This window comes from Anser anser (assembly GCF_964211835.1).
Source record: "Anser anser genome assembly, chromosome: 3".
Classification (NCBI taxonomy): domain Eukaryota; kingdom Metazoa; phylum Chordata; class Aves; order Anseriformes; family Anatidae; genus Anser; species Anser anser.
In genome coordinates this window covers 80,614,855-80,632,326 of record NC_139722.1, presented here as the reverse complement: position 1 = coordinate 80,632,326, position 17,472 = coordinate 80,614,855, and the positions used below count along the sequence as shown (strand labels likewise).

General features: G+C 37.2%; 1 protein-coding gene across 2 annotated transcripts in view; it reads left to right on the top strand.

Annotated features, from left to right (window-relative positions):
• Window positions 1–17,472, top strand: part of TARBP1 (tRNA guanosine 2 -O-methyltransferase TARBP1) — a 43,228-nt gene that overhangs the window by 13,884 nt on the left and 11,872 nt on the right. For both annotated transcript variants that reach the window (XM_083830051.1, XM_083830052.1), the window contains exons 11-20: window positions 5,272–5,368; window positions 5,672–5,847; window positions 8,899–8,996; window positions 10,117–10,278; window positions 11,807–12,000; window positions 12,717–12,969; window positions 13,067–13,255; window positions 15,772–15,971; window positions 16,131–16,202; window positions 17,160–17,280. In XM_083830051.1, coding sequence (XP_083686177.1) covers window positions 5,272–5,368; window positions 5,672–5,847; window positions 8,899–8,996; window positions 10,117–10,278; window positions 11,807–12,000; window positions 12,717–12,969; window positions 13,067–13,255; window positions 15,772–15,971; window positions 16,131–16,202; window positions 17,160–17,280 — 1,562 coding nt within the window. The remainder of the gene's footprint in view (window positions 1–5,271; window positions 5,369–5,671; window positions 5,848–8,898; window positions 8,997–10,116; window positions 10,279–11,806; window positions 12,001–12,716; window positions 12,970–13,066; window positions 13,256–15,771; window positions 15,972–16,130; window positions 16,203–17,159; window positions 17,281–17,472) is intronic.

Below are 17,472 nucleotides of genomic sequence, written 5' to 3'. Positions count from 1 at the left end.
ATGTGGCACGAACACCTCAATTCGTTTCCCTAATGTGAGCTTCCTGGCTTCCTGTATTAAAAGGACTGTGGCTGCCAAGGCCCTTAAACACGAGGGCCATCCAGCGCTTACCGCATCCAATTGTTTAGAAAAATACCCCACAGGTCTTTTCCAGCTCCCAAGTCGCTGGGTCAGTACTCCTAATGCCAATTGTTGTCTCTCATGCACAAACAGCTGGAAGTCCTTTGATAAGTCCGGCAAGCCCAAGGCGGGCGCCTTTATCAGGGCTTCTTTTAATTTCTTAAAGGCCTCTTGTTGTGGCTTTCCCCAGGTAAATGTACAGGCCTTTTGGGTTTCATAGAGGGGCTTTGCTATGAGTCCATAGTCCATTACCCACAGTCTACACCACCCGGCCATACCTAGGAAAGCCCGTAGTTGGTGCAAATTTCGCGGCTCGGGGATTTCACAAATAGCTTGTATTCGGTTAACTCCCAATTTTCTTTGTCCTTGAGAAATTTCACATCCCAAATAAATTACTGTTGTGCACGCGATTTGTGCCTTTTGTTTAGAAACCTTGTACCCATTTAGTCCCAATTGATTCAAAATATCAATAGTTACCTGAATACATTCTGACTCTCCTTCGGTAGCTATTAATATATCGTCCACTTATTGTAACAGCAGGTATCGATCCTTTGGTACCTGAATCTGTCCTTGGTTAATCCAATCTTCTATTTCTTTAGCTAGTTGACCGCCGAAGAGGGTCGGGCTATTCTTGAATCCTTGAGGCAATCTTGTCCAGGTCAGTTGCATCTTTCGTCCGTTCCGTGGACTTTCCCATTCAAAAGCAAAGAGTTTTCTACTATCCTTGTCAATGGGTATGCAGAAGAAGGCATCTTTTAAATCAATTACTGTAAACCACTTATATTTCTCTTTTACAGATGTTAACAATGTATAAGGATTAGCCACCACTGGGTGAATATCTTTTGTTATTTCGTTTATTGCCCTAAGGTCCTGCACTAGCCTGTATTCCCCATTAGGTTTCTTTACTGGGAAAATTGGGGTATTATATTCGGATTTGCATTCCTCCAGAATGTGGTAGCTAAGAAATTTATCTATAATCTTTACTATTCCTAGCCTAGCTTCTAGCTTCAATGGGTACTGTTTAATCCGTACCGGTCGTGCCCCTTCCTTAAGTTCAATTTTTACTGGCTGGGCTACTTTTGATTTTTCCAGGCACATCCGTTTCCCAAACTGCAGGCATTACTGCATTTTCTACCTCTTTTGGGATATGAGGAACAGCCTTCTCTTTAATCATTAATATTTGTCCCACTTTTGATTCCGGGATTCTCATAATCAATTCTCCATCTTCAAACATTATGGTAGCGTTTAGTTTAGTTAGCAAATCCCGTTCCAAAAGAGGAATAGGGCATTCTGGTACATATAAAAATTCATGCGTAATTTCTTTGCCTCCAAACCGTGAATCAAGGGGTTGTAAGAACGGCCGTATTTCCTCCTTCCCGGTGGCACCTACAATAGTAGTTTTCCTTTCCCCTATTTTACCACTTAATCTATTGAGCACTGAATATGTGGCCCCTGTATCAATTAAAAATTTTACTTCCTTATTTCCTATTTGAATTTTTACCAAGGGCTCTTTAGTTTCTGCTACCGGATCTCCTAGTCAGCTACTGTACTCCCCCAGAACCATCGCCCTAGCTGCTTCTTGGTTTCGGAACGAATTTCCCCCACCAACGATCAGCTGTCCACGGAGAGGGCACTCGTTTTTCCAATGACCCTCCTCCTTACAATGGGCACATTGGTTAAGACCCAGCTGGTTTCCCCCTGAGCTCGGGTAGCCTCTCCCTGTTCCTCTACCTCGACTGTTAATATTTCCTCTTCCCCTGCCCCTTAATCCTCCATGTTCTCTCCCTTGAATTACTGCTAATAAGTTCTGTTGTTGCCTTTTTGTCGTTTCCTTTTCTCTGTTATTATACACTTTCCAGGCTATTTCCAACAGCCTATCCAAATTTCTCAAATCTGCACCTTCCAACTTTTGCAATTTCTTCCTAATATCCTCTTGGGCTTGTCGCAGGAAAATGAGTGCTAATTGAGCTTTAGCTTGCTCAGTCTCTACGTCTAAATCTGTATATTTCTTAGCAGTTTCTTTCAATCTCTCTAAAAAGGCGGAAGGTGATTCCGCTTTTTCTTGCCTGACATTATACAATTTTGACCAATTTATGGTCCGGGGCATGGCATTCTGTACCCCGACTTGTACCCAATCTTGATATCTCTTCAGCCTCCTTATTCTATCCCCTGTGTTATAATCCCATTGGGGATCCTCGGTGGGGAAGTTTTGATCTAGATTTCCAAGCACTAATCCATTTCGTATATCTTCTCGGGCTCTCTCTCTGGCTGCCCGCAATACCATGTCTTTTTCTGTCGAGTCCATCAAAGTATCCAGGATCACCTGGAGATCATCCCAATCGGGATTTTGGATTTTAATTATCATTTTCATTACCCTAGCTACTTTATCTGGGTTTTCCCTGTAGGTGCCGGCTGCTTGTTTCCATATCATTAAATCCCCAGCTGAAAAAGGCACCTTAACATATACCAGTCCTTCTGTCCCCACTCCTTGCCTGAGGGGAGTGATTATTTTCCCTCTCTGTTCATTTATAGTTTCTCCTGCACTTCCCTGTTGCCGGGTCCTATGTGACACAGGGGAGGCTAAAGTCGGGGATTCTCCATCACTACTGCTATCTTCCTTTTCTCTTTTCCCTCCCTGTTCTGGCTCTTCCGGCAGAGCCGACGGCGCAACTTCCAAATCAATATTTCCATTATTCATTTCCCCATAATACTTATTATTCTCTATTGCCTGATGCTGTATACAGCGTCCCACCTTAGTACATGCACAACAACGTTCCTCAGTTGAAACTTCAAGCACCATTATTCCACAAGCATGCTGCCATTCAGGCTTTCGGCGCAAATAAAAGAATAATTCCACATATGGCAGTTCATCATATTTTCCTTCCCGCTTGCAAAATAGCATCAATTGTAAAATTGTATTATATTGCAATGTTCCATTCTCAGGCCAAGTTTCTTGGTCCTCTAGTTTATACTGTGGCCACCAAATATTACAATAATCAATCAGCTTTCCTTTCCACATTTCTTGACCAAAACCTCCCTCTTTCCAATGTGCTAGCAAACACCCCAGTGGGGATGTTCGTGGGATAGGTACATCTTTTCCCAGAATTCCTTTAATCTTTTTCATTTTGAGCTTATGATACAAACCCAAAAGCTGCCAGAGCAGCAGCGTGCTCTCCCAGAAGCTGCCGGAGCAGCAGCGTGCTCTCCCAGAAGCTGCCGGAGCAGCAGCGTGCTTACTACATACCAATAATACCAGGTGCTGACCCTTCAGCACAAACCAATACAATTACCAATACCAAACCACGAATGCCGAACCTGCAGAGCTTTCGCTCTGTCTAACGGACAGCGCCTAGGCTTACCCCGGGAGCTCCCTGCCCAACCGAGCGTGGCTTTCGCCGCGTCTGACCGGCAGGCTTTCCCAACCAAATCGGTACCGAATACCCAAAGTTGAAAGCACCTTTGCTTACCACTCCAGTGGTACGTCGTGAGCAGCGGAGGTTGGTCGTGGTCGACTGCTCCCCGAGAATCCCTCGGTGCCGGCTGGAGCGAAACCGAGACACGATCCGCCTCAGCAGTGCCCACGCAGTCCCATCTGGGTCGCCAAAATGTTAGCGTAGCAACCACATAACCACCAAGTGATTATATGAAGGTGCTTTATTCAGCGCTGGAAGCCGGGGCAGGTGCCCAAATCTGGCTTCAAGTCCCGTTACTTCCCAGCCATTATTTATACATTCAACATTACATAAGGCATACATATTCATTACAGGTTGCAACATCAGCCTTGCATTCCATTCTAATTAGCTCCCCTCCCCTTTGCACATGCGTGGCGCACTCTGGTGGTCGTCCAGGTGGTCGTCCAGATGAAGTAAGGAGTCTTCCTCTCCGCTGAACTTTTCACCTTTCTTACTCGACGCATGCTCCCTCCGCTCCTTGGTTCTGCTTCAACTCATTTTATCATTTCCAGGCCCTTATCCAAGGTCAGGTTGTACCTGTTCCCTCCCGGGGTTCCCCTTCAATGATTCTTTTGATTGTTCAATGTACTCCCTAAGTTTCCAGTATACATAGATTAATTGATAATGTAAGTACATTTGGCAATGCTTAATTATACTATATGTCCCATTACCTAAGAGACATTAGTAAAACATCCATTCGATTCTCCCCAACACTAACAGTACTTACTCAAATTCTGCTGAAGTTGTGGCATTCATCATTCTTAAATATGAACTTTTATTTTCTAGTTCCAGTTTTTCTTCACTAAATATTGTCCTGCAGTATTAATTGAAAGTTAAGCCTTAATATTCAATTTTATTGCTGCACTGATGCTAGTCCAGATTTCTTCTGTTAGTCTTTTGGGGATGTATGAAAGTGCTAGAGTATGGGGGCAAAGGAGAACACAAGCAAATGTGGATACAGACAGGTCTGGTAGCCTTGAAAGAAAATCTCTTGCCTTTGACAGGAAAGCTTTGTAAAAGCTTTTTTTACAGCAATGTTTCTAACTTGTTGCATTTACATGAATCTTAGTTTGTAAGCAGTTCTAGGTGGGGGGAGAGAGAGGGGAGGGCTGTATGCAGCTGCTTGGATTGGACCTCCAAAGGATATTTTGCTTTCTAGATTCCCAAAGCCAAAAACATACCAATCAAAAATCCCAAAGCCACTTATGTACTATTTAAGAAATTATTCATAAATACGATGTGTTCCGGTATCATTGATGAAACTTTGGTTAAAAGTTTTTTAAAAAAAAAAAAAATTCTTTTGATAGAATAGCTTTAGTTTTTGATACAATTTCTAGCTAGTTAAAATAATAGGTGATGTTTCTGAGGAAGCATAATGGAATTATGTCCGTGGTTAATTTCTTTTGAATATGCTAATATATTTTTAAAAGCAGTAGATAAGTCTGTGGGGAATCCGCTGCTAAATGCAGCTCATTGCCTAAAATTGATTTTGGTGCAGAGGCAAATGGGATCAACTTCTATGATGTGTAGAGGAAAAGTACTTGTGTTTGAGTTTGTATTTAGGTAAAAGAATGCAAAAAAATAGTAGTAATATTATTTTTAACAGTAGTTGCTTTTATACTATTAATTTCTTTCAATAATTTATTTAAAAAATGCTATTTTCTAAATGCTGTGGAAACCTTAAAATATCTTTAATTAGGAGAAAATTGCTTTATGCCTGACTGGTTTGAAGCTAAGCTTGTTGCAACAATGATTCTGTTGGCTGCCGACGTGGAGCAGATGAGGAATAAATCCAGGTAAGTATGAATTATCTTACTTCACATTTTTGCTCTGTTTTTCTTACCTACCTATGCCCTAAGGGTCTGATAGAAGCCTAATCAAGATGGGAAATTGTCCGTTTGTCTCTGTAGACATCGGGTCAGCCTGATAGACCCTTAGACCTTATCCAAGTATTGCTGCAAACATACTGGGTAACATGTCTATAGATACTTAAGTGGCTTGGAAACCTGTGTCCTGTTTATTTCCATAAGTAAGTGACTTCAGTACTTAAGGCAGATACTCAGAAGAAGACTTTCTTTTTAATTTTTGTTTTTGTGTAGTGGAAAAAGCAACATAGAATGGATTGAACTAGAGGCTTTCTTGAACCCTCTTCTGGATGTCTTGATGAAACTTGGCAGTAATGCTTACATAACAACACTGAAAACAGATAAAAGCCTACAGCTTCTCTTGAAGTTATTGCAGACCCGTTCGTTAAAATGTTCCAATACGCAAGATGGTTAGTGATGTCTTCAGTATACTGTGTCTTATATTAATTATAGTCTAACTAAAAATAAGGTACTTAATGTTTTAAGGCTATCTTGTCAAATTAATACTAGCCTAGAAGTGAAATTTTTTTTAAGTGGACAAGCTGACATAATCTTTTATGAAATCAGGCTGTGGGTCCAGTCCTACAGAGGCTCTTCTGAAGGTTTCCCCAAGTGGGAATTGAGAACATGGAACCCTAAAAAAACATGGTTATCTGTTAAGATTAGATTTGCAGTTAGTTAAATTTTGTAGAATGTGCCCATATTACAAGTATCTATAGTCCTGGTCTTTGCTGATGTATGGATTTCAAAAATCATTTAGCCACTTGAAAAAGAAGTTAGTAACCTGCTTAGTTACCCCAGGTTCAGGCAGAAACTTACTCGAGTGCATAAAATGATCCTCCTAGACCTACTGTTCTCTGGGTTGACTGGTAGATATTTTTGTCTCAATTAATGCTGTTCAGACTGCAAAAGTTAGGATGACGCTGATTATTTCACAATCTTAGGCATGATTTTAGTTGGCAACTTTAACTGTCTTGTTTTAGTTTGATATTGGTCAAAAGCAGGACGGTTAAGTGGTGCTCATTTAAGCACAAGCCTGCTGGCATGATTGATGTGGTCCCCCACAGATTGAGCACTTGTAGCCCTTTCAGCTACAAAGTCAGGGCAAAAGCTGTGGAGTCCTTACTACTTTTGATCAGAGGTTTTGTCAATGTGTAACCAGCACAGGTCTATTGTTTGTTTTTTTTCCGGAGAGCAGGTGAAACATTGCAACGTAATTGTCATGATCAGAATGCAGAACTAAAACAAGAGGGAACTTGACATTCGATTTCTGCTTCACCAGATTGTCTTTTTTTTTTCTGTCTGTGTTTTATAACATGAAAGACAAGAGTATACTTTGGAGCAGGGGCCACAAATGTAGGCTCTTACATGGGGGAAGAAATGATTTTGGTTTCTGCATCCAGGTTTCATAAAGATGTCTAAATGCAGTCCTGATGTTAAATGCCTAACCTTATTTTAAAATGTGCTTTATAGAGTAACCCCCCTCCTGAATTACAGCTGTTTGACTGAAATGTCAAATGCTAATTATGCAGGCTGTTACAGTTGGTATTGTGGGACGGTCTCTGACTGCTGAGGTGGATTCCTTCAGGTGAAACTAAATTGGAAGATGTGTTTCAACTGCCAGTGTGCTTTCAGATCACAGCACTGGGCTAGAGCAAGCTGGAAGCAGAACCCTCTAAAACACATGAGACTACATGTTAGGTTTTTTATTCCATAAATCATTTCCTTATGTGCTGCTATGCTTGCTAATGTAGATGCAGTAAATTACTTCTGCTTTGGGAATTTGGATGCCTAACTTAGCATTAGTTCTGCTGCCAGAGTTCTGAAGCTATTGCAAGGCTGAGCATCGCAGTATCTTTGTCCTTTTGAATGCTTCCCTCCTGTAGGTGCTATACTACAGCTCATCATCAGTAGCCTTTCAAGAGGCTTTTGGAGTTGGCCTTGTAGTATTACATCTGTTTGTGTTAAGAAAAGTAATTCTTCTGTTATTTCCTACAATGTTGTCATGGTTCTTCATCTTGCACAGGGGAGCCAAGTAATAAATCTTGCTTCCAGAGCTGCGAATAGACTGCATTGGTGGTTGGGGGGGTGGGAAATGTAATGCTGTAGAATACAAAAGCTTTGCTGCTATGAAGCTGAACAGTCCTTTCTGTCAAATGGAAAATGAGAAAATGTTAGGGAAGAAGAAATTATTTTTTTTAAGCTTCTAAAACAAAAATAATAATTAGAAAGTGCTTTTATTTAAAAATGCTGTAATGGGGACAGACATATATCTGAAAGCAGCAGTATTTTTCCAGAGGTCTTGCTGTCTGTACAGCTGTGAGACTTCACTGTTTTAAACAGTAAGCATTTGCTATTTATTGTTTTTGATAGTGTTATAGAACCACTGATAGCAAATTGTGGTTTTCTTTCTTAAATGTTTTATCTGAGGAATTTCTGAATTTTAATTGCAGAAGACTTTTTAGTGATTTGAAACTTCAGTCACATTAAGAAAAAAATGATTAAATGTTAGTAATGTGACGTAGTTAAACTGCTTGTTCTATACGCATAAAGCATTAGAAATTCAGCCTGGTGAGCCATTTTAATAGGGACCATTGAAGATAATCACAATATTGATTTGGAACTTCTGGAAGTGCATCCTGTTTTATTTCTACTTTTTGAAGGTCTTCCTCTATTTCATAAAAACTTGTGCTGAATTAAGTTTAACTCAAGGTCAACAAGTGAAAAATAATCAGTAGATATATCCTCTGGGTAACTCCCCTAAATACAGAAACTAATGACTTACAGTTTTAGAACAGGATGGTCATGCAGAGGATTTTAGCTCCATTTTCATATTGATATATTATTTCTTTGGCTTTCAGTGCCAGCTAGCTCTCACCCTTTTGAAGCACAGATTGAAGTGTGTTTGTAGATAAGTGTGTTTTACCAGGGGTAAAGATTGGTCTCTATCTAAACCTCAATTATCTTTAAACAGTATAAAACAACAAAACAAAACCAAAAACCCCACCGTTTTCACTTCTGTACATATTAGAGAACTGCGTTTTTCTTGCATACAATTAATTGCTGGATGTGAAAACTCTGTTCTTTATTAAGGAATATGTTTATGAATAAGGTGTTTGTGCACAGGGATGGAACTACGGTGAGTGTGCATTAAAAAATGGAAAATCAAGCTTTTATCTTTGGGTTTCCCATGGATTTTTTTGGCTCGCCAATTCATGATAAACCACAGGAAAGGTTATCATCTGGTTCGATTCACTTGGCTCTAATGTTTGTGTTGCTAAACAGTACTGAACTGTTTTTAAGGTATTCTTAGGTATTTGAATACTTATTACTGTATAACATTGGCATTGTAACAAATCTGTATGATGTAATTAATTTAAGAAAGTGCACTTCTGTATGTTAATTTTGCTTTTGCATTTATTGCATTAATGCATTTTGCATTTATTTTGCTTTTCACACAGATAAGGTATTGTCTTTTATTTGGAAATCTCTAATGACACCTGTGGAGAGTATTCTTGAATTTATACTCCGTCAGCTTACTACAAATGAATTAAGTACGGTAAGTAATTATTATGAGACTTACTTTGGCATGACTTTGCGTGTTAATTTGATTTACCGATGTTCTTAGTTTTTATACCAAGTCTTCAAGCACTTCAGCATTTCTGTGCAAGTCAACTTTTTTGTAAACTTTTTTTTGAATGGACACAGTAAGAGTTGTTTAATGAAGAGTGAGTTTAGAAAAGAAAGCCAGTTCAGATTTCATGGAGAAAGTTATATGGAAATGCGTGCAGAAGTTATAATAAATAGAAGTCAAAATTCATTTTTTTTTTTGCTTGGGAAAGTGGAAGAACCATTGTGTGGGGGAGAATATAGTAACAACAACAGCTGAAAAAAAGTTCATGTTTCTGTGAGGGTAGAAACTTGGACAGAGGCATGAGGGTCTGGGGTACCTTCTTGGAAATAGTATGAAAAGTACGAAGTAAAAGAAACACAAAGAAAATAAAGTTGATAGCAGCCAGTTCCCAAAATATGAGCGTGATAGAAGGCAGATAAGCAACATGCTACTGCATCAAAGCAAGTATTAGTGTTGAATCAGGAGAATTTCAAAGTCTGAATGTGGGTGAAAATGCAGAGGAGCTACTCTGAAAGCTAAAGGATTTTTTAATATGATTCCCTGAGTGAACAGCTTAATAGACGGGTAGTTTTATGGTGTGCAAAAAAGACACAAGTACAATAGGCTAGGAGAATAAAAAGCCATAAAGCAAGATATAATCATGAGATAAAATCCAGTTGGAGAAGTGCAGGACGTACCATTGTATGTGTGTAGGGTGCAATGCAGTGCTATGTTCTGATAACTGAGTTAGATTTGAACACTGTTTCAGGCTAGCTCGGGGGATTTTATGGGGCATTCCTTTGCTCCCAGTAAGGGAAATAACCTTACCAATTAAAAGAACTGGAGATTTCTTACAGAATTTCAGACTGCGTCTTCTAAGGCATAATCACAAGCCCTAAACTAAAATAACCTATAAGATGAAAAGACAAGATTTAAAATACTAATAAATTTGTTTTCCTTCCTGTTGCTTTCCTTCTGCTATCATTGTTGATATTAGGTTTTTTTCTCTTTTGAGTTTGTTTCCACCTCTTAATGCTTCAGTTTACTTTTGTATCCTCTTTCTTAGGTTGGCGATCTGGATCGTTGTGATCTATACTTAGCCTTAATTCCAGAGATTGTAAATTTGTGCTCCCAAGTCAGCTGGAAAAAGTTACCAACTATCAAGAATTTCATTTTGTCCCTCACTAATGCCTCTATTCGTAATTTTTGGGAGACAAATTGCAAAGAGGTAATTAATTCAGTATTACTTATAACAATATTTATTAATATAAAGTAAATTAAACTGTAGTTATTAATACAGATATCAATGATATAGTTATAGCCATATTTCTAGTATAAATTTTGTGTATGCACGTATACATATATTTTTGCGCATGTGTAATTAGTTGGGAATATAATGTCAATGTAAAATATTTGTACCTAAGATTTTTAGTACTTTTGTTTTCTTACTTCAGTTTCATTTTAGTTGTATTGACTTTTTTTTTTTTTAAAAGTGAAACTTCAGTTGTAATAGCGGACAGTAGGTACTCAAAAGCTTTTTTCCTCGAACGTGAACTGATCTTACCTAGGTTGTTATAGTTAAATGAAAATGCCTTTGGTATGCCTTAGTATCAATGATCTTTACAATTTCAAAGTTTGAACATACAGAGAAAAAAATTCCAGAACATAGCATTGCTTTGGATTTTCATACAAATCATTATGTTCATTGTTCTATAGTTGTATTTCAGGTATACTAGCCTAATACATACATTTTCAAAAGGTAAAGAAACATTACTGTCATATAAAAGGAGGGGATTAAACTAAGACTTCATGGGCAGTATAAGCTTTGGTATTGTCTGGGTTGAATTATCGATCAAGAACAATTAATAGCACAATAAAAAAAAATTGTAAGTATTGGATTTGCTAGGTTTACTTTTCTAACAAAGAACAAGAATGAATTTCTAACAAAGAACATACATGAATTATGTGCTTAACACCAGTAATTTCGAAGTAAACATTTTTCTGGTTCAGACATGTTCAATGATGCCTTTACAAACTTCTTTTGAATTCAGTGACAACTATACTGTCATGATGACTTTTCCAATTGCTCATATAGCACATTTTCATCTTAGGTTTATTTAAGAAGAAAAAATAAAATGTTGAGTAATTCAGATGGGAAAATGTTTTCTGTGCTCTAGACAGCTGAAAGTAGTTTGAAGATATTTAAATAACACTTAGCTTTTAATATTACTGGGAAACTATATGCTTATTGGTGCTTTAAGACTTTTTGTTTCATTCTGCTTTGAATATGTGCATACAAAATATACAAAACACAGTATGTGTTGTGACCATGCAGTAGCTGTTCCAAGAGGCTAAAAGGAATTCCAGATTTGCACTGTCCTGTTGCATTGGGTTTGTGACTACATGGATGTGAATCTTTAATTGGTGTCCAGCAATATATAGACTGATACCTGGAAATATACAAGTGTTCCAAGCTAGAGTGTCAAGCTAGACTCCTGCACTTAATGAATAAATGACTGTAATCTGTAAGGCTTGTACTTTTTTTCAGTGCTCCCAACTTGTGCTTGATTGCACTGACGTAGCTAAGGCAAAACTGTGTTATGCCTAGGTTAAGAGAAAGGAAGTACAGGGGTGCAGAGATGCTAGTTTGTGATGTCCAAGGTGATAGAAACAGGATTACCATATGTATCGGTTGGTTGTTATTATATTAGAAGAAATGGATGCCTGTTTGTTCATATTTAATTTGATATTATTAGGAGCTGAAGCTTAAAGAACAAATTAAAAAAGTAATAAGCATGGCCTCACTCACAGTAGTTTGCGAAATAATGGATCGGAAACCTGAAGCACATCTTGAAGCTCTGCCTTCTGTGGATGCTCTAAAGAGATTTATTTCCTTTTTCCAATTTAATGAAGTATTGAAGAAACCATCTTACATTGAAGAAAAAAGTAGGTACGTCTGTGAGGTAGCTTAAGCAATACTTCAGAAAAAGTTGGATTAGAGAGTGAAGAAGCGATTAAAGTGCTGTTTTTTTCCTTATCTTCTCTTTGACAACTTTATACCAAGGTAAAAAGGAAAAATTCTGAACATGAAAGATTCATTCAGGTGCTCTTCTGCCTTTACATTCAGATTTTAGAACATTAAAGCAGCCATAGTAGGTCAGACCAAATGTTCTTGAGCTCAGTCATCCAATGCTGTAAAGCTATTTACTTTCCAGTACTATGTAACCAGAACTGGTTTTAAATACTGCTGATGCTTACGCCAGTTTACCTATCTGTAGAGAGCACAAAGCCATGGCATGTACACAAGTTGGTTTAAAAGGAAATTATTTACTGTTGGGGAAGGGAAGGAAGCCCAGAGCAAGCCAGAGGGTTAAAAGACAAATTCTTTGGGAACATGAAGGTATGGAAGGCATATAGTGATGTTTCCACAGAATACTGTCCCAGAAGTTTGAATAATGAGACTACTTGATCCCAGAACTCATTTCTCTGTGTTTAGAAAAGTTTACTTATAGACTTCTCTTCCATGAGTTTGCCCAGTCTCCCTCTGCACCTGTGTAAATTTTAGCATCTCAAAAATAGTAAGTACGGTTAAGCTCTTCCTGGTAGATAGGAATGCACAAGATGAGTTAATGTAGTATATATTTAAGACGGATACTTTTCTTACAGCTTATGTGAAGAAACATCATCTCAGGGATGGGGAAAAATTGTTGCACGCTATGTTCGTGACCAGTGGATTTGCCTGCGTTTTGTTTTAAATACGTTTCCAATGCTGGCTCAAGAAGAAGAAACTTCAGAATTGTCCTCGTCTACAGTTGAAAGGTCAAAAAAAATTCTACAGTCTGCATTAGAAGCCCTAACTATTCTTCCTTCGGACCAGGTTTTACCTGTGTTTGACTGCATGAAAGTCCTTGTTCCCAAGGTAAAAGATATAACCAGCTGCAAGATACTAACAGTTTTGTTTGGTTGTTTGTTTTGTCAAATGTACTACTTCTTTTTTTTTTTCCTCTTCGTTCTAGCTTCTGAACTCATCAGAATCTCTCTGCATAGAAGCATTTGATTTGGCTTGGAAAATCATATCTTCTTTGAGCAACACACAGTTAATATTTTGGTCCAATCTTAAAGCATTTGTTCAGTTCATCTTTGATACTGAGGTTCTAGCTGTTGCTGCAAGTGCAAAGGGTCAAGCATATGCCAAAATAAAAGAGGTCAGTTTAAGAATTCTTTTTGGGAAATGAACACAAAATTTACCTGAATCTAAAAATGTGTTTTACTTCTTATTTTCTCTTTGGTGTTTTTGGTGAATTTTTTCCTTTTTGAAAAGGTACTAGTTTGATCTGAGAATTAGAGTGAGGATAAACAAACAGAACTTTAAATGAAAAGAAATGATAGTTCTTTTTGGTAAAAAAAAAAAAAAAAAAAAAAAAAAAAGTAAAAAGATTTCTGAAGCCTTCATCTTCATTCATTCAGTCACCTTTTTCTCCTGCTCTGCTAGTGAAGGTAATAGCAAACAATTGAAGGATATCTGCAATGCAGTACAAACCTAAGATCAAAATGCATATTTCTAAAATGTTGTTAGTTTTTTATTGTTTGCAAATTTGTGCTACTTCAGAGTAAGGCTTACAAATGAAAAACTACATATCTGTTGTTTGTTCTTCTAACACAGAAAATGAAAAGTACCGTTTCTATGATTTTTAAACTGGTATGTTCTGCATTCAGTAAAACGTATTTTGGTCTTTGTTCTATACTTATATTAGGCAATTCTTTTTTGTTGTTGTTGTTTGGGATTTGCCACCTGCACTGGCAAAAACTTAATATTCTGGGAAATTTTTCTAACGGTCTTTTAAGAAAATACTTTCTCAGATGAAAAATTACAACCCTTCAGCACTTAATTAGATGCTGTGAGATAGATTTAACTACTTTAACTGCATCTTTAAAGATCTTTTTTTTTCTCTGAATATCAAGGTGTAGGAAACAACAGAAAAATCATAGTCTCCTTACAGCGTGGTAGAACTGGCTTCATATTTTGGAAGACAAAAAATGATTTTTTACTGTTTTTTGTAAGATGTATGTAGTTTTCTATATTTCTGAAGTCCACACATGTCATGGTGTTTTCATTTTGAGTCACTGTATTCAGTACTGGGGCTTTGATTCAACTTGGCTCTATACGCAGGAATGACATAAATATTTTTCTCTTAAATAATCTTTGATGTTTCCCTGCTTTTTTAATTGCTTTTTCCCCTGAACATTAGATGTTCGCACAGAGCAGTCCACAATTACTGTAACACATTTACCAGAGCAGTAATACTTTGTAAATGTTACCCATATGTATGTATGCTTAGAATTATTGTCTTGTGCTGCTTTGCACGTAGCACAGAAGTTACCCTAAAAGGGGCTGCAGTTTTGCCTTGAAGGTCCACATAATTAGCTTTGTCCTGATCTCAGGCTCATATTCGTAAATAATAATTAAAAAAAAAAAAAAAGTATTAACTTTGTTTTGGCCCATTTTCTTCAAAACAATGTTGCTGTCATCTATTTTAAACATTAGATAACACTTTGCGTTTGTAGTCTTAATGTGGACCCAAGTCAAAATAAGATGTATACAAAGAGATGCAAATGCTTAGATCTAGAAACCTGCTAGCTTTTTCTTTTAATGAATGTCTAGAATTAGTAATTGTGTGTGGAAACTGATGAGCTGTAGCTTTTATTTTTGTTTGATCTTTTCTTTTTTAATTTTCAAGAACTACTTGTCTTAACTTCAGTGTTAGTGTTTGAGACATTATTTAAGGTGTATTTTGCCAGTGTTGAATCTTGAGTCTCTGTGACAGCTATCCCATTGTCTGCAGTGGGGCATACTACGACAACAAGCATCAGGAGGTAATGAAGGTCTCCTATATTCAGCAAAGGGCATCTGGTCGAGCCACCCTCTGCCCCTTCATAAGAAAATGAAGATAAAGTTCCCAAGCAAGTGTCTACTTACATATATTCTTATCCCACTCCTTGGCACTCTCTTTTGCCGTGACCCCTTGTGCAGTGGCTGTATAGTTTTAGCTAGAGACAAAAAAAAAAAAATAAATTTGAATTGCCTGATACTGATTCACTATAGAAGTGTAATTTTGCCTGCCACAGTCCACTGTCTTTTGAATAATAGTTAGGGGTGTGGAATGAAGAAATACTTTTGTACCAAAAAGGAAGTATTGCTGTGGTAAAACACAGAACGTCTTCTAGAGAGGTGCCCAGAGCACTGCGGTTTTAGGCTTCGTTTCTTCTGCTTTCTTCCTTGTGATTTATGCAAATATTAATTGTGCTAGAACTTAAACTTCCTAAACTTCTCAAATATGAACTTGAACTTAAAAATAGATGTAATCCTCATTAAAGAGAATTAGTGATATAGCTACATATGGAAGAAATTATTTTTTTTCTAAATTCATGCGGATTGATTAAAAACACCAGGTTTGTGCACTCAATGAAGTTAAGTGTGTTACATTTGCATAAGCATTTGTTTTGTTTTCTGTTCAACATAAACATAGTGGGCCAGTTGTTAGCCATTCACCTGCCAATATAATCAGAGAATTGTGAATAAATTCAAGATAGTATTAACCTGAGCAAGTCTCAGATGCCGGAGGGAATCACACCTGTTCTAGTAGGATAATATTGCAGTAGTGTTTAATAATTCTAGCAAATGTGGAAACTAGACTTTTAATCTTTTATTTCTTCTTTTCAGATAATTTTCAAGCTCATAGATTTGTCCGCTACAAAGACTGGAGTCTTCAACGTAGTCCTTAGTCATTGTTGTCGATCTTGGATATTTCCCGCCGTTGATGACAGAAGTGCTTTGACAAATGCTTTCTTAAATGCCGGGAATTACTGTGAACTTATCACCGAGGCTTGTGTCTTTGGAACTGTATTTAGGAGAGATCAAAGGTAAAAAAACAAAACAAAACAAAAAAACCTTCAGGTCCATGTGTATGATTGTTACAACTTTGTGGTCTTTGATTTCTTTTAATCTTTGAGATATTTGAGAAGAGTTTTTTCTGTGCTATTCTGCTAACTTTGTTTCTTTGTCTTTTATTGTCTGAGAAGACTTATACAGGATGTGCATGCCTTTGTAGAAAACCTTGGAGAAAAATGTGCAGCAAATGTTGTTACAGAAAGGTATGTATCTTACAATATTTAGTCTGAATTGTGTCTTCATCACTATTGATGCTGTAATAGGAAGGACATTTTTTGAGCCAGCTTCTTAGGAGTATATTCGTAATCTTAAATATCAGTGAAAGACAATGATGTCACATTACATTCAAAATGTAGATAGGTATTTTCAGGAAAGTATATTCAAATTTGATAACCTGAATGGAACAGAAATAACTACTTCCTCGTTATTTCACCTCATAAAAATAAGACTTTTTACGGTGCAGTTGTCATACGGAGTGCTGATGTGTATCTCATCATTGCAGACTTAACGGTTAATAAATTTAGGATTTAATTAATGCAGCTGCATTTGGAGCTTGACTTTTCAACATGGGCTGTAGGCCTTTTTATTTCGACATACCGGCAATAAGCTCTGCATCCAGTTTTCAAAAGGGGGGGACATTGGCTGCTGGAATATTGAACTTTTTTTCCACCTTGACTCCTACCTTTACTCAGTGGAAAAAGAGAAACAGTTACAATGTAGTATTTTGGGGAAGTGTTGTTGACATAACCTAAACTGGAACTCGACAGTTTTCTTCATCATCAATAATGGTCTGGTTTGGGTTATTTATGTATTCTGTCATCTCACTACAGGCAACTTGATGGCAATTTCTCAGTCTTTTGTGACAAATGGGAGGTTTACTGTGTTTGTTTTGCCTTCCACTTTCAAGATTTCCCAGCATATTTGCAGCATTTGTCATTCTTCTCAAAATTTGAGCTTTCTAATGTCTTTTTGGCATTAACTGAGTAACAAAATGCATTCACCTTAAACAAGTCCTTTGCCTTCTTCTATGGCCCAGTCTTTTCTGCAGTTGAGAGCATCGTATGTATGTTCAAGATAAAGCTTGCTACTTCCTTTAATTTAGGATTTATCTTTATATCTGAACAAATAGTTTGACTTTTTTTTTTACTAATATTTTACAGTACAAACCGAGATGATCACTATGTGAGGGTTTGTGCTATTAAATTTCTGTGCTTGTTGGATGGATCAAATACCTTGCATAAGATGTTTATGGAAGACATTGTCAGCAAACTACTTGATAAAGTAAGCTTCATTTTTTCATATATAAATTTAATGTTAATTATTAAAATGCAAAGTACTTAAACAACAATTCAACTTTAAGTACTTCTGTAGTTGTTTGTATAGCCTGTCTAGATTTGCCCTTTAAGACATTTCTTTTGCTCCTTATTATAAGACATGAGTTAATTCATCCAAATTGCCAAACTGTAATGGTTA